We start from the raw sequence: 21,907 nt of genomic DNA on the forward strand, positions 1-21,907 counted from the left end.
GGCCTGGGTGGACTAGGGAGGAGGAGTTGGGCCATCTGAGGTCAGGCCTCTGTGTGGGGAGGGCAGGCCCGTAAGGGAGAGAAGGGTGGCCTGAGGTGGGTCCCTGAGAAAGGAGAGGAGCAGGGCGAATACACCGCAGCGACACCGCTTCCTGCTCACCTGTAGGCCTCTTAGGCTCCAAGCAGGCACCCCAGCCTGCTTGGAGTCCCTCCCCTGACAGAGCTCCACACCGGGATCCTGGGGGCACCATCAGGAAATCGCGAGCTCCAAATACCAGGGAGGGAGGATCTTACAGGCATAGACCTCACCACACCAGGAAACATAAAACTCTGAGCATGGAGGTGCAGCCACCTGTCCATTAAGCAGGGAGGTCCAACCCTGCTCACCGCTGGCTGGCTGGGGCCTGTACATAGTTTGTTCTGCCTACACATTTGTTTTTCAATTTGAATTAGTTATCTACATTTAAACATATTCAAATTTCCAGCTTATCTTGAAACAAGACCATGCACGGCCCAGGGTGCAACCCTGGGCCGCCTACACCCCTCCCAGCAGAGTGGGCACACTTCAGGTGCCACCCATCCCTGTGGCTCCCAGGTGAACTTCCTGAGCCCGGCTGACTGGGTTAGCAGCCCCTACTGACCTGTCCCTGATACCACATGTGTTCGAAAGGGAGCCTACCCTTGGCTGCAAGGAGTTCACAGTTTACGCTGGGTGAGCCAGCACAGCCAGGGGCACCGTGGGCAGCCCACAAGAGGTAGCCTAATTCCCAGTGAGGCAAGAGAGGTGGGGAAATGAGCCTGTAGCTGGTGATTAAGAGACCTGGGGAGGGTGCAGCTGGTCAGCTGGTTCAGGTCACATGCTGAGCACCTGAGTTAACCCTGCTGCCTCTGTTCATCTGGCAGGGACTGGTGGTGGCCGTCCTCTACTGCTTCCTCAACGGGGAGGTGAGTAGTCTCGGGTCACCCAGGTACCCAGGAGAGCTCCTAGCCATTGGATTCCGGGTCAGGAGCTACCTGGGAGGGGTGGTAGGAAGGGGGATAGAAAGAGTCAGAGGGAGTCCTGGGTATGGTGGCAGGGAGCTTGGCCAGTTCTTTTACAAGTCTTAACGGGAGCAACAGAATCACCTGGAGGGCTTGTTAAAACCATGGCTGGACCCTGTTCCTAGTTTCTCATTCCACAGAAATAAATTCTATAGGTCTGGGCTGGAGTCTGAGAAAATGTGTTTTAACAAGCACTCCTGGTGCCGACGTTGATCTGTTCAGCAAATGCAGGAGGAAAGTTCAGCAGAACCCAGGTTCCTGACTGCCCTGCTGCTTGCTCAATGGGCGATCTCAGTCACTGCCGTGCTCTGGGCCTCAGTCTGCCCATATGTAAAATGGGTGACTCAGAACTGTCTGCAGCTTAATCCTTAGGGACCTCCAGATGAGCAGTGACTCCTTGGGAGACTGCATACTCACTTTGAGGACTCGAGCCTCACACAGAGCATTTGGGTCAGGACGCCAGGCTCTGGGCATACAGAGCTATGTAGTCAACATGAGCTAAGCCTTTCTGTGACTACTGACCATCTATCTGGTTTGTTGCACTTGAATGGGAATGACCTTTGATGTTTCCCAAAAATCAAACATCAAGCCTAGCTTCAAACGTTCAGCTGCTGCAGCTGGCACTTGTGAAGGAAATTTAGAGTAACTCCCTGGGTCCCAGGTAAGTTCTGAGCTTGGGTGGCTTCATGGGAATAAGTATCCACTTGTTCCAAGGTGCACAAGTCCTTTCTTCAGGACACAATGTAATGAGATTGTGGGTGCATGTGCCCAGGAGAGAGGTGACCCTCAGTAACTACTGGACATTGGGGCTGGAAACAGTCAATCTGCGTGGCCTGCAGGCTAGGGGACAGGACAGCTGGGCAGGAGCGGCTGTCCTGCCACTGCGTGGAGTCCCCGGGGGCGTGAGCAGGGATCCAGGCACAGAACTGTCCTCTCCTCCTGGGCTGATGGCTGGTCTCCCGGGCAGGTGCAGCTGGAGGTTCAGAAGAAGTGGCAGCAGTGGCACCTCCGTGAGCTCCCACTGCACCCCATGGCCCTCAGCTCCTCCTTCAGCAACAGCACTAAGGCCAGCCACTTGGAGCAGAGCCAGGGCACCTGCAGGACCAGCATCATCTGAGAGGCTGGAGCAGGGCCACCTACGGACAGAGACCAAGACAGGTCCTGAGACGGCTGGGCACTGCTGCGGGAGGGCACGTCTTCCCAGCAGACACCCTATAATATACCCTGCTTCAGCTGTAGAAGCCCCTTCCCAGGTCTTGGACTCTTCCAAAGGGATGTGGGGCACTGTGGGGCAGGATAAGGGCCTGGGATTTGGTTTGTTTGCTCTTCTGGGAAGAGTTCAGGGGTCCCAGAAAGGGACAAGGAAATAAAGGGTGCCTGGGATGAGATTTGATCTGTATTTGTCCATCCTTTTGCCTTGACACAAGGTGAGGGTGTATGCTCTGGCCTGCTCCCAACCCCTTCCTGCAGGAGGAGGGCTCCTCGCTGGTCCCCCAGCTCAGTTGCTCAGGAACAAGATTAGAAGGCCCAGTCAACACGAAATGTTTGCCCTCAGCAGATTCTGTCTGTCTCCTACTGTAACTCACCTGGTTAGTAGCTCTCACCCAAACCTTCAGGACAACAGCTAAAATAATAGGATGAAGTCACCATGGAGGCCACGGAAGCCCCAGGGCCCCCAGTCCCTTTTACTATCCCCAACAGGGTGTGAGGGGCACACCCCTGTTTTTCCTGCTCTTTCACACAGATGTCCTCAGCCTGAGGCAGACACAGCAGGAAATGGGGCATGATCGCATTTCATAGAAGACAGGTCCACTAAAGCCCTATGACTTGCCCAAGCTACTAAGCAAAGAGATGGCAGAAGTTCAGTGCAGGGCCTTTGACTTCAAATGCCCATGCTCCGAGGCTGTGTCTGTGCTCTCCCTGCTGCCCCTCCAAGCTCCTGGGGACTTCAGTCTCACCCTCCACTCTTGCTCTCGGTTCCTTTGAATATCTGCGCTCCCTGCCCCCATGTGAGGATGAAAAAGGACTCAATTTTTGAATGCTTCTACAAAACCAAACCTACTAGTGCTCAGGGGGTAGCGTTCTGGAGAGAAGTAGAGAAACTCCCCTCCGTGTCAAGGAAAAGGCATCCTGCTGGTGGGTGGGTCAGCTCTACTCCTGGCTTTGGGTGACGCTGGACAAGTGCATCCCTCTCTGGGCCCTGACTCCCCACCGCCATACATCCCCTCCCCGTGAAGAGACAAGGGGGTTACGCATCCCCTTTGAAACTTGTAGATTGCTCCAGGTTCCCATTTCCCAGGCTAAGATGCCGCCTGTGTGGTTGGTGAGCTCCGTACTCCATAAAACCGATCAATTCATGGAAACCTTTCTGGGATGATCTCCGTGGACTCTGGGCATCTTGGTAGTTCAACCTTAAAGTCCATGGCCTTACATCCTACAAAGCAGACTGCCTCATGACTCCATGCATCCTGGGATAAGAATTTTAAAACATCACAATAGAGGTAGGTACAGGTGCTCAGCCCAGACCAGGAAAGGAACCTGGAGCAGTGACAAGAGCGGGACAGAGACCAAAAACCCATGCAATTGCTGGGAGCCAGAATTCACCAGGTGAGGGAGGGGCAAGGAGTCTGTGTAGAAAGAAATGGGCTGAGGGCAATAACCTCACCTACTTCAATATCCTCACCTACTTCTGGGCAGAAAAAGGACTAGAAAGGGAGCACTTTCATGAACAGAAGTAAAGATGTGCTGGCAAGGATGGAAATCTCCACTGGTTCCTGGCCCCCTTCACCTCCATGCATCCCCAGCATGGGTGCTAATCATTACCCAGGCTCTCACTGCTCCCCCTCACCTCCTGTGGAGTCCAGCAGATCTAGATACCTGCTCTGTGAAATGTGTTCTGGGATTACAAATGGTGCCCTAAGGCTGTCTGACCCTCACAGAAGACAGACACGTGCACACACGGGCCTTGAGGAGGGCTGTGTATTAGCAGTCAGGTGGGTCCTCCTGGGAGGGCTTGCTCAAGAACTCTTCTCAGAAAGAAACCCACCTTAAGGTAAGGTTCTGATAGGCAGAGCTCCCAGAGGGGACAGTCAGCTGCTAGAAGCTGGGGTTATCCAGGGTTTGTAAGGTTCAAACAAAGGGCAGGGAGGCAAACCGAGTCAAATGGTTTGAAAACCTACAGTGTGCAGGGCATTTTGAGGGAATCCTGAACTCTGCCTCTTTGGCACTGACCACCAAAGCTAAAGCCAGGGACACACATACAAAGGCCCTTTGAGCTGGTGGAAGACAGTCCTAGGCACTGATTGGACCCTTCGCTGGAAGAACGATCCATTCTTAATGACCCTGGGAGCCCCAGGGACTCTGCAGCCCCTATCCCAGCACGTGTCAATGAAACAGGCATGAACTATCCTTGGCTGTGCAGCTAGCTCAGGCACCAGTTACGCCGCTGCTTCCAACTCTGTTCCAGTCCGGGGAATTAAATTCAAGAAGGAGTTTTTAAATGTTTTTTTCTTCTTCTAAAATCAGCATCTGGCTAGGTCTGTGCAGCTGGTGGCCCTGAGGCGCCCTCCTGGCCTCTGGCCCTGCACATCAGCTGCAGAGGTCCCCCGGCCATTTCTGGCTGATCACCCACAAGTCACTGGCAAAGAGGCAGCCATTTCAAGGTCCTTGTCCCACCTCAGCCCCACCAGAGGCCACCTGTTAGAAAAGTCCCATCTTGACCACACTTTCTCGTAGAATCTGATGTCCCTGGAGGGGGCTAAAATTTCCATGGTCGTTCCCAGGGATGGGTGATGCTGTTGATGTGAAGGCCGCTGATGGCGTTCAGGAAGAAGAGGAAGGAGGCAGTGAATTCGCACCAAAACATCAGGGTGAAGCCGATGAGTGTGACTTGGTTCCTGAGGAGGATCACAAAACCCAGGAGTCCCCCGGAGGAGAGGACGAAAGAGACCAGGAGGAGGATGGAACCCAGGACCCACTTGCGCCGTGAGTGTTTGTCCTCGCACACCTGGGACACCATGAGGAGCTCCAGGCCAAAAATGGCGGCCACCACGGCCAAGGCGCCCACGCTGCGCACCAGGCCCATGCCCACAGCCAACCCGGGCACGTGGGCCTGGCCCAGGTCTCTGAAGCACATGGGTGCACTCAGATTGGTGGTGATGCAGAAGTGCCAGAGCCCAAAGACGCGGTCCTCAGCCAGAAGCCAGTGCCCGTCACAAATGGAGACCGAGGACAGGACCACAGTGAGGGCCACACACGTGATGATGAGGGTCCGGATGAAGGATTCAAAGAAGGACCGGCGGGGCTGCCTTTGGCCCAAAGGCCTCCGGGCCTGGAAAATACCATAGGAAGCACCTTGTCAGCCACAGCCCTGCCATGCCCCCAGGAACCTCTGCAGGGAACACCCCTGCGCCCTCCTTCCCGCTTCCCACAGTCTTATTCTCTGCTCCGGTCTCCTGTGAAGCCCGGAACAGACCAGACCCACCATTTTGGGGAACCCTTCCACCCTTCTAGACCTGTGAGCATTTGCCATCCAGTATTCACCAGGCACTAAGAGTTCCCTGAGCTTGCTTTCTTTCGTGATCTTAGAGTGGGTGAGAAGTCCAAACCGACCGACAAATCTGAGTCAGTTCTGAGTTCAGAAAACCTGTCGTGCCTGCCTCCCATGACCTTGAGCATGCAGCCTGCCTCGGTTTCTTTGTATGAAAAACAAGAATACGGCCTGGCAGAGCTGCCAGGGTTGTACCAAGCACTGAGACATTAGCACATCAATACACGGTTCTGTTTCCCTCCATCTGCCCAGGACACACAATTTTGTCCTAACCTCCACCCACCTGATCATTCTGAGCTGTCCACGTGCAGCCCTGGACTCTAGGCTATCGCCTTGTTTTTCTTGGTACTGAAAGTGATGCTTGCACCTTGCCCTCAGACTTGTGCGGCCCGTACCCTATCCAGAGCTTGCCAGCCCCATTGTCTGTTCCTGCAGCGTCTGGGCATGGGAAGGCCATTGCAGCTCTCCTCCGCTTCCGGTTCAGCCCTGGAAGGAGGTGCCCCCACCCCGGTCTCCTGGCAAGCCAGGCTAGGTGTCCAGTGAGGTGTCTCATCTCACAGTTCAAGGTTACCACCCGGGCACTGCACCCAAGCCCTGACCCAGAAAGCAAATGAAAGACTTCAGGAACTCTTTACACTGCCCACAAGCCCCTCACAATCCGCTCCGCCTCCCCACCCAACCTCAACTCCCTGCACACTCCCCTCTCCCCATGTCTAGAACTTTCTTTCCTCAGATGACTGGCTCTTCAGCCTGTAGAGGCTCTTCCGCAGCTCCTGCCACCCCGCCAGGGCAACACCTCTTCTCCATTCTTCATGTCTCAGCTTAAAGTCTACTCCACTGGGAGCGCTTTCCTGCCCCCTCAACCCAGAGTCAGGCCCCTCCTGGTATTTCTGTGTCAGGCACCTGTTCAAATTCTTCACCATTCTGAGGACAGTTTGTAGTTACATATTATTTCTGTCTCATTCCAACACTATGTGCTCTGGGAAGGCAGCCCCCAACCACCACAACACCACATTCTGTGTTTATGCACTGCGGTGTCCCCAATACCTGGGCATTCAGTGGGTGCTCAAGGGAGAGCTGTGAGATAAGTCAAAGGTCGTTTGCAACCACTGTCACTTCCGTCTGAAGCTCCCTTTAAACCGAGTCTCCTGCACAGTCATACATTAAATGACCTGCTTTGAAGTGTGTTTAGAAGCTGCCAGGTTGGCCAGGCGCGGTGGCTCACGCCTGTAATCCCAGCACTTTGGGAGGCCGAGGCGGGCGGATCACGAGGTCAGGAGATGGAGACCATCCTGGCTAACACGGTGAAACCCTGTCTCTACTAAAAATACAAAAATTTAGCTGGGCGTGGTGGCAGGCGCCTGTAGTCCCAGCAACTCAGGAGGCTGAGGCAGGAGAATGGCATGAACCCAGGAGGCGGAGCTTGCAGTGAGCCGAGATCGCGCCACTGCACTCCAGCCTGGGCGACAGAGCAAGACTCCGTCTCAAAAAAAAAAAAAAAAAAAAGAAGAAGAAGCTGCCAGGTTACACCTTGATTTGGGAGGTAGGCAAAACAGGCACGCATGACGGTCACTGCTAGGACCCAGGAGAATGGAGCAATGAGGAACACAGGGTGTGTCCTATGCCATGGGCGAATGGAGGCTTCCTGAGGCAGGTCTGGGCCACTCCTGTCTGTGTGAGACATAAAATAAAGCCCTGCTTCTGGGAGACTCCTGGTCAAAGAGCCTGGCAAGGGTATCTGCTCACATGCCCCAGACACAGGAGCTACCACTAATTTCAACCTCAGGGGTACAGGAATAAGGATGCAGTTTGCTTTTAGCACCTCTGCCTTAAGTAGGATCCTATTTTATTCTCAAACCTATGAGGTTGATAAAGTAGGAGGCTCCATGGTGGGTGTACAGAGAAGGAAACTATGCAGAGGGCAGGTGACTTGCCCAAGATCACTCACCTAAATCGCAATGAAGCTTGTTATGGCTGCCCAGACAATCGTATGATATACAGGAGGTGGAATCCATTCAGTGAATAAATACTGACTAGGGCCTTCTAAGGACAGGGCCTTTGTGCTAGGGGCTCAGTACTGAGCCCTTACAGCCCTCCCCACATGGGCTGTAAGCTCCTGGAGGGGAGGGACTGCACTTGGTCTGTGCCAGCACGCTGCCTGGCGGGGATTCCAGACATGCCCCAGAACAAAGGGGAGGAATTCCCTGCGCCCCATGCCCGGCTTGGTGAGGAAAAGGTGCGTGCAGAGGGATGCCTCAAGGGCCATGCCAGAGCTAGGACCAGGTGCTGAGATGAAGGCAGCCTGGGTGCAGTCAAAAACACAGAGCTATGCGTATGGGCTGTGCTTCTCAAACTGTGTCCCCTTGCGCCTGGTGGGGCTTCCAGTGCTGAAGCCAGGTGGGCAGGGAAGCTGAGCAGGCTGGCGCTGCATCCCCTTCCTCACTTCAACTGAGCCCTGTACCTGCTCGGGACACTGGGGGTCCAGGGGTCTGTACTGCATTTTATTACACACACAAAACAAATCTACCGGTAAGAAAGAAACCAAAGGAAAATTTGAAAACCTATGTCTACTCCACAAACCATTAGAGGTGTTTGTCCTTGGGCAGTTCCTTCACTTACTGAGCCCTTGTTTTCTCATCTAGAAAATGAAGTTAATGACACTTGCAGGAAAGTCGTAGTAGCCATGAAGGCACCTGACAAGGTTACAAGGTCCCTAGAGAATGATAAGTGGTCCTAAAAAGGAGGAGCACCACATGCAGAGAACGAGTCAAAGGACCCAGAAACCTTTTAACCCTAGACAGCATGCTGGCTGGAAAACAGGCACGTCCCCAGTCCCTTCCCCAGCCCCACCTGTCCTAGGCAGACTGGACTTTAATCTCCAGGCCCTTAGATGTCACGTCAGAATCAGAAAGTGAAGACAGCTGACCTCATCTCGTTTCCTCCCCCTCCTGCCCCAAAGTAGAGCTTCACTTAAACTCTCCGGCCACCGCTGAAACTCCCAAGAATCAAATGAGATCCTGCATATAAAGATGCATGGTACAGGGACTGCTCCCAACTCATGGTAGCTATTAATATTAGTAACAATAACACATATTGAAGTATTCATTCCTAACCACCCCGCACCTCCGCCAGCTTTCAGTGATGCAGGGCCTGAAACGGCTCCTGGAGGGCAGCTGGACAGGTATGCAGTGGAAAAGAAGGGACGGGGAGGTCAAGTCCTGCCCCTGACCTGGAGGACCCCTGCAGGGTACCTTTAGGCAATCACTTAAATCTCTCTGAGCCTTAACTTCTCTGCTAAAAATGTAAGCATTTTCCTTTTTCATCTGTAACCCTGAATGATTTCTTGTGACCTATAGAATAGGGTCACCTGACACTACTGGGGTACTGAGTCCAGTGTCATGGTCTTCCTCCTATAACTCAGGGCCTCATGTGTTCCCCTTAACCAAAGCACCCCCAGGTAGACAACCTAAGCTCCTCCCAACTCATTCGCCACATCCCCAACATGTCTCCCGTATTTGCTCCCCCTCATCACCCACTTTCCCCCCGCCACCCAGGTGAGGCCGTCACCATCATCAACATCCTGGAAGTTCACAGCCTCTGATGAGCGGGCCTGCCTCTGCTCCTCTCAGCCCCAGCCGGGCCCACCCCTGCCTGCATGACCCAGAACTTGCTTCCTACCTGTGTTTGTCCCCTGGCAAGTCATGGTTGCAGGGATGAAGAGTTATTACCCCAGAAGTGGCCGGAGCACCCACCCTTCACCTGGAGCCTGTGGCCTCCCCAGCTGAGCTCTCACCTTGCTACCAGGCTTCCTCCTCTCTTAATTGAGCATTCGCTCCCTCCATGCCCTGTTTCCAAGTCTCTCTCCCCACAAGGGCTGTAAGCTCCTGGAGGGGAGGGACGGCACCTGGTCTGTCCCAGCACGCTGCCTGGCCAGGATTCCAGACATGCTCCAGAACAAAGGGGAGGAATTCCCTGCGTCCCATGCCCAGCTTCGCCCAGGTGCCTAGGTTCTGGCTATAGAAGAGGTTTTGGGGGTGGCCTGTGGATAGGGTTTCTCCCGTTAGGTAAAGGCAGGAGGAGCCAGTGGGATTTGGAGCCAGAAAGCCCTGGGTTTGAATCTTGATTCTGTTCCTTGGCCAGCCACTGAGGGCACGTTACTTCCGAGTCTCGGTTACCTCAGGTATAAACTGGGCGGAACAGTATCTACTAGGTCAGTGTTGTGGCTGAGCGTTTCTACACGAAGTCAACGGGCCTCTGTAATCCCGGGGACAGTCCGGCGGCTAGACTCTGCAGCGGGCGAGCTGCGCGGAAAGGAAGCTCGCCCGCTGGGGAGCGGTACCGCCACCCACTGACTTCCCTTCGGGGAGCAGCAGACCCGAGGGAGCGGGTAGGAATGTGTAGGTTCTTAGCCAACATAAACATCTCGCACTCCGCTAAGGAAAAGCCAAGCCTTCGGAGACACGGGCTTCTTCCCTCCCCAGAGCCTTTCCCAGAGGACTCGCGCCTCAGCGAGTCCACCCCCAGCCCAGCACCCCAAAAGCAGCTTTGGGGAGGGAGACGGTCTTCCTAACCTCCACCCCCAGAAGAGTCTAGCTTCCCAAGAGACGCATCCTGTTACATAAGCCTCACTTTGCAAGTCGATTGTGTTCCTCCACCCCAGATGCGCCTCATTTCTCACAAAGGGGAACCCTTATGGTAAACCGACCAGTAAGTCACTGGTGACACCAAAGAGAAGAAATATTTCTCAGTGAAGTTTGGGAGCCTCGGGTGCTTGCAAGGCCGCGAAGAGAGGCAGCCAGAGTCCGCGCCCCGGGAGCAGCTATGCGAGGCAGGCTCCTCGAGGTTGCTCCCCGCCTAGCCTCCTCCGGACCCAGGTTTGCAACAGGGGGCGGGCACTGGGGGCGCTCACACCCCCGGGCCGACGCTGAAGTTCGCGGTGGGTACGCCCCTCCCCCCGTCCCGCCACCCCCCCACCTCCCACGGCGGGGCAGCACCCCGGGTCAGCGCCTCGCCGGGGGCCGGCTACCTGCACGCCGATGGCAGTCATGCTGCGCCCGGCGGCCGCGCTGCAGCCTCGCTCCCTCCAGCTGCTCTGCTGTGGCCGCTGGCGCCTGCCCGGGACCTCTCCGCGGGGGCGGGGCGGCTGCTGGAGGCGGGCGGGGCGGGAGGGGGCGTTCAAAGCTCGGCAATTAACCCCGGGCGGGCTCCGCGGCTCAGATTACGCTGAGTCAGCGAGGGCGGCCGGAGGAGCCCCTGGGGAGCCGCGGGGAGGACCCGGCACTCGGGGGGAGGGATCCCTCGGGTCCCAGGGTAAAGGATCGGGAAGTCACTCCGACGTTCCGGAACCTCCGAGGACCGCTTCGCCTGGGACGCAGATTCCTCGAGGGCCGGGAAGGCGACAGAGGGCCCGAGGGTTCGGTTCCTGTTCCAGCTTGCTGAGTCGAGCCTCTGGGAACGCGGCAGGGTCCGAAGGGAGGAGGCACGCGCCGGGGCTCTACTGCCTGCGGGGTGACCTTGGGCTACTTGTTTAGCGTCTCGGAGCCTCGGTTAGTAAGGGAAATGAATGTGAAAGGTGGGGCTCTTGCCGGGCCCTCGCTAAGTGTAAACGGAGTGGAACCTTTTGGGCAATCCTACTTGCGTCCCTCAAAGGGGATGTAAAACTCTGCTTTCCTCCTGAACTCTTCAGGGACTATTAAAAGTGCAAATACGCCAAACAAATGTGGTTATTTTTTCTCCACTTCGATAGGAACTGAGGGTTTTTTTTTGTTTTTTTGTTTTGTTTTTTATAACATTGTCTTGCTCTTGTCGCCCAGGCTGGAGTACAATGACGCGATCTCGGCTCACTGCAACCTTCGCCTCCCGGGTTCAAACCCCAAACCCGTTCAAGCGATTCTCCTGCCTCAGCCTCCCGAGTAGCTGGGATTACAAGCGCGCCCTATCACACCCTGCTAATTTTTGTATTTTTAGTAGAGACGGGGTTTCACCATGTTGGTCAGGCTGGTCTGTACCTCCTGACCTCAGGTGATCCGCCCACCTCGGCCCCCCAAAGTGCTGTGATTACAGGTGTGAGCCACGGCCTCCCGCCAGATCTGAGTTCTTAAAGAGGCAGCACCTAAAAGCTTTTACCGCCCAAAAAGGATGGAGGTGGGAGAAGCGTCCAAGGGTCACAAATTCCAACAGAGAGGCTTCCATGCCGCCCCTCCTCAAATGTGGTGGTAAAGCAAGACCCTTCACTAAATGGCATAAATTAAATTGTCTGGTTCACTCAGGCAGGCAGCTCCTGGTGACTTTACCCAAAGACAAAGCAACTGCACTCATCTGTTTTCCCCTGTAGAGCCATGTGAGAAAGAGGAGTAGTTACAATTGTCTATGTATCTTCCACTTAGATATTCATCTGATTCCATCCCTGCCCAAGAGACTTTGTCAAATCCTTTACCCCAGTCCTAGGGCTTGACAAACGGAGAAATGGCCCAGGCACAGGAGGGCTTGGCCCAGGCCACCCACACTTGAGTCTGCCGGAGAGCCGGGACTCCACTTACCCGGCAGGCCTAGTCCAGGTTTGAGTTCTTGCCACCATTCTGCACCAGAGTCACCTGGAGGGTTTGTTGAAACAGATTGGGAGGCTCCAATGCAGAGTTTCTGGCTGAGTAGGCCTCAAGTGATGTTGGTGCTGCTGGCCTGGGGGCCAGGCTTTGATAACCACTGAGCTAAGGCAAAGGGCAGCTGGCCAGGCTCAGCCAGCCTGGTGCCTCTCTGCTCTGGGGCCTTCCCTCCGTGGCCCCCACCTGCTTTCTCCCCAGTCAAGGGTCCCAGAAGCCAGACCCTCTGCAGCTGTGGGTTCTGGATAAAGAGCCCACATGGGAAAGGAAGACCTGTCCTGTTGGGGTGGGGGTCCTTTCACTGAGCCCTAAGAATGCCCTGTGGGAGAGACCTTCTAGATCATAGCATCTCACCTGGCCAAGAGGGAAGTGCCTGGAATTAAAATCAGAAGGAACAGTTAGGTCGGGTCATCTGCACCCACTGCATGCCTTTTCCAATTTTGTGTGTGGTCAGGCATGTTTCTCGCGGCCTGTTATGCTTTGCTGGTAAGAATAGAAAAGTCTTGAATCAGTAGAATTTAGAGCAACATGTCTTTGTCAGCAAGATAGTTGGAGAAGCAGAAATGACTTAAGAATAATAAAGAGGAAGTGACTATCCAGTTCTGATCATCTTATGCTCACATGAGGACTGGGAATATGGCCAGAATCCGGGTGGAATCTGAGCTAAGACTTTAAGACCTGGAGTCTCCTAGGTCCCTCTGTGTCTTAGGGGGTTGGGGTGGTGCGGGGAGTGACAGCATCCACAGCCCTCTCAAATCCTGGTGCGATAGCCAGAGAGGTATTGGGGTCAGAAGTCCCAAAGCGTGGCGCTTTGACTTACCCAACCGAAGAAGTCTGAAGATCTCTCAGACCTTCCCTCCCTTCACCATCTCTCCCAAAACACAGGATGAAATCGAAGTTCCTTTATCTGCCTAACATCCAGACCCACCAAAAGGAACAATTGTTTTTCTCCTCCTCCCTGTAGGACCAAGAATGTGACCACACCCGGCAAGTTAATCTCTATTCCCTGATCCATTCAGCCCTCTACAGAATTCCTCTTCTGCCCTCTCCCATCACCTGTTCTACCAGGATAGTATAGAAGCTTCTGAGCACTGCTGAGGGGTGGGCATCAACTCTCTCATTCTCCCCGGGTATACACGTTGAATTAATGGATATACCTTTTTCTCCATTTAATGTGCCTTTTGTGAGTTTATTTTTCATTGAAACTTCAGAGGGTGAAGAAGCTTTCCCTTAAACCCTGCAGAGACAAATACGCACCAGGAGAATGACCAGAGAAGTAAGGAGTTTTAGTGTGAGGGGGGTCATGGCAGGGGCAGAGGTGGGGTTTGGATGACCGGGTGGACCCCCAGGTGTTAAAAGTAGAAACAGCGTGGGCATGAGTGCTGGGCCGTGGGACAGCACACAGCCTGCCTATTCTTTGACTTTCTCTGCCCTTTCTCCAGATTGTGACAGACTTAGCACCTGACCCTCCCTGACCCCTGCTTCTAGGCCTGGCCAGGGCTGGGGAAAGAGGAATTGCGTAAAGAAAGGCAGGAAGTGGCTCCCTCCTACCCCTCTGACCACTCTTTTCTGATGAGGAAGACCCAGGCATGTTCCTTAGAGAGTTTCAAGTGTATTGGTAGGGACACAATTCCTGATCATTCAGTCAACAAGCACTAGATCTGTTGTTCGGTCAACAAACACTCGTCATCTCAGGGCCTTTGTACCTGCTGTTGCTTCTGCCTGAAATGTTCTTCCCCGAGATTCTCTCATTTAAGACTCACCAGCTCACTTCTTTAAAGTCTGGGATCAGATGTCACCTTATCATGACCCCCACATCTAAAACAGCCCCTCCATTCTCTTTTCCCTTCTGCTCACATACACATATTTACTTGTCCTGTCTCCCCCTTTTAATGTAAGCTCCAAGAGGCCAAGGACATTGTCCTGTTCACCGGTGTATCCCCGGTGCCTATGACAGAGCCAGGCATGTAGTAGGTTCTCAATAAATATTCACTGACTAAATGAATGAAGTAATTGAATACCTACTGTGTTGTCACCACTGTCCTGACCAATGAGGGACAAAGAAGAAAAAGACAAAGTCCCTGTCAATGGAACAGTGCTTGAGTTTTAGAGTCAAAACCTACCTGTCCATTTCTCCTCTCTCCTGGGCCTCCCTAGTTCAGGCTCCGCATCCTCTTGCTCTCTTTGCCCTCACACCCTCCATATACTGCATCCTCTCCTCTCTGCCCCTCCAGCGCCTGCTTGACTTCAGCCCACCCCAGATCCCCTCCTCTCTAGCCTGGATGCCTGTGGAACAGCCTTCACTCTCATTTCCTCTGTCCCTTCAAGCATCTTCCCATCCCTCTTTTCCAAGGCTCATGAAGCTTTGGTTCCTGGCCTCCCATCCCCCCACCTTCCTGCCAAGACCTCCCCCTGGGTGTCTGCAGGGCCTTAGGGCCTTTTCAGGGACATCTCTTGACTTTCCCAGCCAGAATAACACCGCCCCCGCCACTTGCCACCCTTTTACCTTTGTAAATTCTTGATCACTCGCTGAATGTGGCTATTTGTCTATTTCCTAGATTGTCTCTTTCCCTCTCTAAAATATCATGAGCTTCATGAGAGCTGGGACTTTTTCCCTCTTTCACCACTCCATGCCCAGTCCCTAAATAGGGGTTGGTCAGTAAGATTTGCTTACAGAGGAACCAGGCTTCGAATGCATTCTGAGCAAATACTTGCCCTCTGTGCTTCTCGGTTTTCTGTCAATTGGGAAGCATCTCCCTCCTGGTGTCGTGAGGATCCCATGAGGCAATGTGCATAAGGTGTCAGGTGCACTGTCCTGGCCGGCATATGCATAAGTCCGAATAACTCATGATCTTGACCATCCGGTTTCCAGGGGCTCTAAGTTTGGGTGGTCCCTGCTCCTGGGGAAACTTAGATCTGAGAGGTGACTCCTCTGTGCGGAGATTTAGTCTTGGAGGTAGTTCCCAGCGCTGGAGGTTTTTCTTCTGAGGAGTTGGAAGGTGGGAGGGACGAGGTGGGGCAGACACACTTCAAACACCCAGAGGTAATAGCAGGGAGTCGGCAAGGAGCAGTGTCTTAAAGCTCACTGGGCAAGCTGCGTGGTGCCAGGATGACGCGCCCTCCCTGCTGCCCGTGCCTTGTACTTCTGACCTCCCCAGGTCTTGCCTTGTCTGTGGCCCATGGCCTCTTCCCTCTCCTCTCCTCCTGCTGCCCCGCCTTTACCCACCAGGTCTTCCTCTTCTCCCAGCCCCCACCCCATGGCTTCCTGATTCCAGACCTCTCCAGGCTGGTTCCTTTCCCTCCAGCCAGGCCACCCCGTGCCCTTTGCCTCCTCTGCCTTGAGCCCCAGCCCAGCATTCAACCTCCTTGACCTCCTCTCAGGCGCCTGATTGCAACACAGACCTTGTTTACCGCATTTTAATGTGAGCTGGCTGGGGGCCAAAGAGTTTCCCTGCCCTGCCCTGCCCTGAGTCTTTCCTTCTTGCCTTTCCCCTGGGTGAGGAAGGATCACAGGTATGATGTTCACCCTGCAACTGAAGAAAGGGCCTGTCAGTCAGCTTCATCGGGGACACCCAGCATCTAAGGGGGAATGCAGGGGTGGGCTGGCTATGCTTGAAGCGATGAATGAAACGACGAACTAGAATCTTTCCTAAATGTGTCTATATATGGGAAACTTTCTCCTAAACGTCTCTATATATGGGAAACTTCCCCCACGTGAGTTTTTTTGAAGGTGCTTCTGTATTTAGAGGTGGTACCAGAGAGGTGGGGAGAGGGAGAATGATGTAGATGGGACCTTTGAGGGTGGCCTTTCTGTAGGGCCTCCCTTTCCAAAGTCAAGTCCTCCCTCAAGACAGATGGAGGCGTCAGGACCCCACAGATTTCCAGGCACACGCCGAACCCCCACGGAAGAGACTTCTATCAACTTTTTCTTCGCAGACTTGGACATTGTACTCATCAGCATATGTCTGGGACATATGCTGGGACACTCAGTCTCTTGGAGACAGTAAACAAATGCACCCAGAGTTATTGTACAGCACAGACTGCCAGATCATCTCTTCCCCAGAGTGGATCTGTGTTCTTTCCTCTTCGGGGTACCCCTGCTGGGATCAAAATGCCCAAGAAGCAAAGTTAGGCACCAGGAGTTGGTTGGTGAGCACGGAATGACCAGTGAGGGGCAAAGAAGAAACAGCGTGGGCATGAGTACTGGGCATAACTGGGCTGATGACTATGGAAGTTAAATGGTTTACACAGGGCTTTGCCTAAGCTCTGGGGAAACCCAGGAAACACCCCACCACTTAGGTTGTTAGATTAGATGTTTATAAGGAAAGCAGTCTGGGTCAAAGGGTCTGGGAGGAGCAATACGGGAAACTGGGATCTCTCGGGGAATTTACTCGGGGCAGGGTGGCCTCCCCATGAGAATAGGGTAAGGGGAGGGACTTCGGACCTTCAGCCAGCACTTGCCCATCATCCTCAGCCTGTAGTCCTGTATTGTTTTTTCCACAAAGTGTTGGGTGTGGCTTTTTTTTTTTTTTTTTTTTTTGAGACAGGGTCTCACCCTGTTGGCCAGGCTGTAGTGCAGTGGCATCATCATGGCTCACTGCAGCCTCAACCCCCTGGGCTCAAGCAATTCTCCTACCTCAGTCTACCAAGGTGTTGGGATAATGGGCATGAGCCACCATGCCCGGCCTCAAAGTGTTTTTAGTTAAAAAAAAAAAAAAAAAATTCCCCCTCTCTACTAAAAATGCAAAAAATTAGCCAGGTGTGGTGGCGGGTACCTGTAGTCCCAGCTACTCGGGAGGCTGAGGCAGGAGAATAGCGTGAACCTGGGAGGCGGAGCTTGCAGTAAGCCGAGATCACGCCGCTGCACTCCAGCCTGGGCGACAGAGTGAGACTCCGTCTCAAAAAAAAAAAAAAAAAAAAAAAAAAAAGAAAAGAAAAGAAAAAGTTGAGGATTTTATGCTAAATTCTGGATTTCTGGTGTAGGGGTCGGTCAAGGAAAAACTTCCCTTACCCTCTGAGGGTTTGCTGAAAAGTCAACTTGCAAAAGGAGGTTGTGGCACTGAAATGTATTAGCACGCAAGGGGGTGAATCACAGCGTGGTCGCCCCACCATACGATGGGGTACAGATGGCTCTGTACTGTTCTTTCTAGGGGAGAGGGAGATGGAGAAGTGTGAATGATTTCAGAGGGGTGCTAAGTGATCTTTAGGGGAATTCAATGGTCTTGAAGAACATACAATGGCCTGGGACAGAGTCTGTTGAGCCTGCAGAGCAGACAATAGTTTGTGACAAAAGCCTGCCCAGGTATGTGGACAGACTTCAGTCTTCCTGCCATATGAGTTGGTTAATGAAAACTTAGGGAAAGGACCAGGAGTCATTGTTTTCTTCTTCAGTGGGTCCAGACTTTAGGCAGATTAGGAAACTTCAGAGAACAACTTCGTGCTTTTCTTTGGGAGAGGAAGGATGGAGCCGGGGAAGATCAGAGGGATGGTCAGAGGCTTTTTCTTCAGTTCAGCAAGTCAAAGCACCACATTTTGGGGTATCATTTTCTGAGCCCCAACCCTGACTTCTTTTGAAAATGAGACAATCTGGAACCCTGAGGATCCCTTGGCCAGATGGGAACAATGGCCACAGCCCTGCAGGGCTGCCCTATGGACAGGCTATGCTCTGTGGGCCCCACCAGTCTTACCCCTGGCTCTGTCTGTCCTCCATGTCACCTGCTGGCCCTTCTAAGAGTTGAACTTGTAAGACCAGCCCTGTTGCTGTGCTGGTGAGATAACCCAGCCACACCTGCAACATCCGCATCTCGCTATCCCACCTCCATCTGCCTCCCCACCTCGCCATCCACTGCAGCTCTGGACTCCAGCTCATGGCGGCTCTATAGCAGCCCTCACCCCTCATGGCAAATGACCTCTCCACTTCCCGGCTCAGATTCCTCAGGGAGAATCTCTGTAGCCCAGTAGAGCTAGGCTGCTCAGTTTAATGATAAGCCGGCAGTCTGAGAGCCAGTTCCTCCAGAGCTAGGGGCCCAACGCTGTCCCCTAAAGCTGTGACCAAGGACTGGGTGCAGGGTCATGTGGCATGAAGCATGGTCTCCGGGGCCACAGGGACTATGGACAAGAAGGGGCCAGCACTGAGGCAGGGCTGTCCACCCAACACAGAGCTCTTCCTTGGGGGCAGGTGGCCCTGGTCCCAGGCCCTCTCCCCGAAGCACGTGGCAGGTACACTGGCCAGCCTTGTTCTGTGACTGCAAACTTCTAAGCCGACACTTCCTTTCAGCTGGTCTCACCTACACTGATGGCCAGGGGACGCTTCTGTCTTCCAACTTTGCACCAGAAGATACTGTATCCTTATGAACTGATTTTAATGATACATTTAAAGAATTCTAAACACAACATTCTCCAGCTCCTAAGTACTTTGTGAATATTTACGTGATTCTCAAACTTCTTTTCCAGCAGGAGACCCACCTCCATCCCATCTTTTTGTTTAGCTGGTTCAGAGCTCATTAACCATTCTTCTCAGATCATGGCATATTGACAGAATCCTCATATTCAAGGTCCTTCTAGGATTGGTTTTTCATGTTCTTCCTCAGACTCTATTTTCATTCCCTATAGAGGCACGCCCTCTAATGTGTTTGATATATATTTGTAACCAAGTGTGTATCCTTGTGTGTGTGTGTGGATTTTGTTTCCTGAGTTGCATTGTGCTATAAATCTTGTTCTGTTTCCTACTCTTCTTACCCAACAGCATGATTTAAGACCATCTCTGTTGATATACATTGAAGTCAATGCTTTGCAAATGAAAGTATAGGCCCCACTAGTGACTAGTGAAACGAATTTGGTAGGAGCATCACTAGCATTTATCAAAAAGGAATAGAAAATGTCAGAGTGCCTCAGACATAATTAAATGTATTTTTACGAATTTTTTTCAAAGACGGATGGATGGATGGATAGACAGATAGATAGATAGATAGATAGATACAGATAGATAGATCCCATGTTACAATATAAAAGGTATTTCTATGTTGTGACTCATGATAAAAGAAGTTTGCAAGCTCATAATCTAGTTCATTGCCTCTCACTGCTGTGATTACCCTGCTATTCATCCACTGCATTTTATTTGTTCATTTTAGTGGTGAACAACTAGGTCGCTTCAGAGTCCCCCCCAGCCAACCACACTGATGAATATCTTTGTCCAAGTTCTGTCATGTAGAGAATTATCTTTTTGCTATGGAAGCCTCTAAGCACAGCACCAGACAGGCCGAAGCAGAGGTCACAAAATAGAAAGGCTCATAGGGCAAATTAGGCTGCCTGAGTCATATGGAGTGTTAGATCAATTGAAAACACGCAGCAGGAAGGCAGGGGAAGACATAGGGAGTGTGTTAACATGCTTAGGATAGGGTACAAGTGGGCTGGAAGGTGTGCATGACTTGTGTCCCAGGTGCATAGTGCTCAAATGTCTTCTCTGTCCTCCCCTGTGGCATCAGCCTTCCCCACTGAAGATGAATCAGGGGCCTAGAGTTGAGGTTTGGGTGCCCAGCAGACAGAGGTGCCCCAGGGTAAACACACACATTTGCTCTATTTGACAGTCAAAGGAGAGTAGGCCTGGCCACAGCTGTTTCATAGTGAGGGGGCCCAGAACACACCACTATGACATACACGTTATTTTGAATTGAAGGCATATGAGAATGGTTTTGTTTTTGTTTGTCCTACACCTTTTATCAGCCTAAAACCAGAGCTTTCCAAGAAGAACTTCTAGAGGTGGAAAAACTGTTTTCCTTCTACCCATCTTAGGTTCATTGTCTGGGCCCCCATAAGTTAAACTGACAAAAGAAAGATTAACAAGAGAAAAGCAAACAAAAGTTTATTAACATGTGTATTACGCTTGAGTGGGCAAACTCAAAAGGGTGGATACAACTTGGGTTTGTACAGCATCGGCTATGATTTGGATAGGGATTGTTTGGCTCCTCCAAGTCTCATGCTGAAATACGATCCCCAGTGTTGAAGGTGGGCCTAGTGGGAGGTGTTTGGATCCTGGGGACAGATTCCTCATGAATGGTTTGGTGCCATTCTCATGGGAGTTAGTGAGTTCTCATTCTTAGTTCCTGCAAGAACGGGTTGTTGAAAAGAACCTGGCAGCTCCTCCCCTCTCTTTCATCCTCTCTCACAGTGTGACACCAGGTCCCCTTCACCTTCCACCATGAGTGGAAGCTTCCTGAGGTCTCACCAGAAGCAGATGCTGATGCCATGCTTCTTGCACAGCCTGCAGAACCATGAGCCAAATAAACCTCTTTTCTTTATAAACTACCCAGCCTCAGGTATTCCTTTATAGCAACACAAACAGACTAAGAAAATTGATTCTGAGAGTGGGCATTGCTATAAAGATACCTGAAAATATGGAAGTGGCTTTGGAACTGGATAAGGGGCAGAGGTTGGAAGAGTCTGCAGGGCTCAGCAGAAGACAGGAAGATGACAGAAATCTAGAACTTAAAATGTTAGCAGCTAATTGAGTGGTTGTCACCAAAGTGCTGATAGAAATATGGATAGCAAAATCTAGGCTGAGGAGGTGTCAGATGGAAGTGACGAACTTATTGGGAACTGGAGCAAAGGTCACCCTTGTTATGCCTTAACAAAGAACTTGGCCACATTGTGTTCATGCCCTAGGACTTTGTGGAAGGCTAAATATAACAGTGATGACCTAGGTTTTATGGCAGAAGAAATTTCTAAGCAGCATAGTATTTGATTAGTGACAAGTTGATTTTAACAACTTAAATCAACTTGAGAGCAAAGGAATGACTTAAAGTTGGAATTTACAATTAAAGGGGAAGCAGAGCATAAAAACTGGGAACATCCATAGCCTGGCCAGTGGCACAGAAAAAAAGAGCATTTTCAGGTGAGAAATCTGGCTGAGCAATCACTTGCTATAGAGATTAGCATGGATAAAAGAAAGCCAGGTGGTAATAGAGCAATAGGAAAAAGTCCCCCAAAACATTTCAGAAATCTTCGAGGCCACCTCTTCCATCACAGGGCCAGAGGCATAGGAGGACAGAATGGTTTCAGGGGCCATGCCCAAGATGCCACTTCCCTGCACCATCTCAAGATGGTGCTCTCTCTATCCCTGCTGCTCCACCTCCAGCCATGGCTCAAAAGGTCCCAGGAACAGCTTGGGCCACCACTTGAAAGAGCACAAGCTATAACCTTGACAGATTCCACATGGTGTTAAGTCTGCAGGCATGAAGAATGCAAGAGTGGTAGAGGCTTGGCTGGTTCCATCTTGATTTAAGAAGATATATGAGAGAGTCTGGGTACCCAGGAAGAAGCCTCCTGCAGGAACACAGCCCCTACAGAAATCCTCTATTAGGTCAGTGCCAAGGGAAGTGTGGGGTTGGAGTCCCCACAGGAGCCCCATTGGGTCACTCCCTAGTGGAGTTGTAGGAGAGCAGCTTGCAACCTCAGCCTGGAAAAGCCACAGGTATTAAACCTCAACCTGTAAGAACAGCCATATGGGCTTTACCTAGCAAAGCCATGGACACAAAGTCTTGGAAGCCCACCCCTTGCACCAGTGTGCCCAGGATGCAGGATATAGAGTTGAGAAAAGTAAAATAGCTTAGAGCAGTCTGAGCTGTGTGAGGTATGCAAAATGTATCAGGCACAGAGAGACATGAGCATGGGACTTTCATCCCATCATACTTCTCACCTCCCTTTCATTCCCCAGCACCCAT

At 52.2% G+C, this 21,907-nt stretch overlaps 2 protein-coding genes across 16 annotated transcripts in view; one reads left to right on the plus strand and one right to left on the minus strand.

Moving 5' to 3' along the window:
• Positions 1-2,428, plus strand: part of SCTR (secretin receptor) — an 82,478-nt gene extending 80,050 nt beyond the window's left edge. For 11 of the 14 annotated variants that reach the window (XR_012421057.1, XR_012421059.1, XR_012421058.1 and 8 more), the window contains 2 exons: positions 903-944; positions 2,008-2,428. Coding sequence is in view for 10 of the 14 variants with exons in the window: in XM_065525382.2 (XP_065381454.1) it covers positions 903-944; positions 2,008-2,410 (445 nt within the window). In the remaining 4 variants the exon portion in view is untranslated. Of the gene's footprint in view, positions 1-902; positions 1,243-2,007 lie in introns of those variants that run through there. The other 3 variants (XM_065525384.2, XM_065525385.2, XM_074008874.1) reach the window with 1 other exon arrangement.
• Positions 2,429-3,506: 1,078 nt separating this feature from the next.
• TMEM37 (transmembrane protein 37) lies at positions 3,507-15,382 on the minus strand. 2 transcript variants are annotated; one of them, XM_005572946.5, is made up of 2 exons: positions 14,863-15,382; positions 3,507-5,370 (listed from the first exon to the last, which is right to left on the minus strand). In XM_005572946.5, exons 1-2 carry the CDS (start codon positions 14,884-14,886, stop codon positions 4,798-4,800), a joined length of 597 nt encoding a protein of 198 aa, XP_005573003.3. In that variant the 5' UTR covers positions 14,887-15,382; the 3' UTR covers positions 3,507-4,797. The 2 variants fall into 2 exon arrangements, with proteins under 2 accessions (XP_005573003.3, XP_005573004.3); XM_005572947.5 differs by lacking the exon at positions 14,863-15,382 and adding an exon at positions 10,616-10,683.
• Positions 15,383-21,907: the final 6,525 nt, after the last annotated feature.

Source organism: Macaca fascicularis, chromosome 12, assembly GCF_037993035.2.
Source record: "Macaca fascicularis isolate 582-1 chromosome 12, T2T-MFA8v1.1".
NCBI lineage: Eukaryota > Metazoa > Chordata > Mammalia > Primates > Cercopithecidae > Macaca > Macaca fascicularis.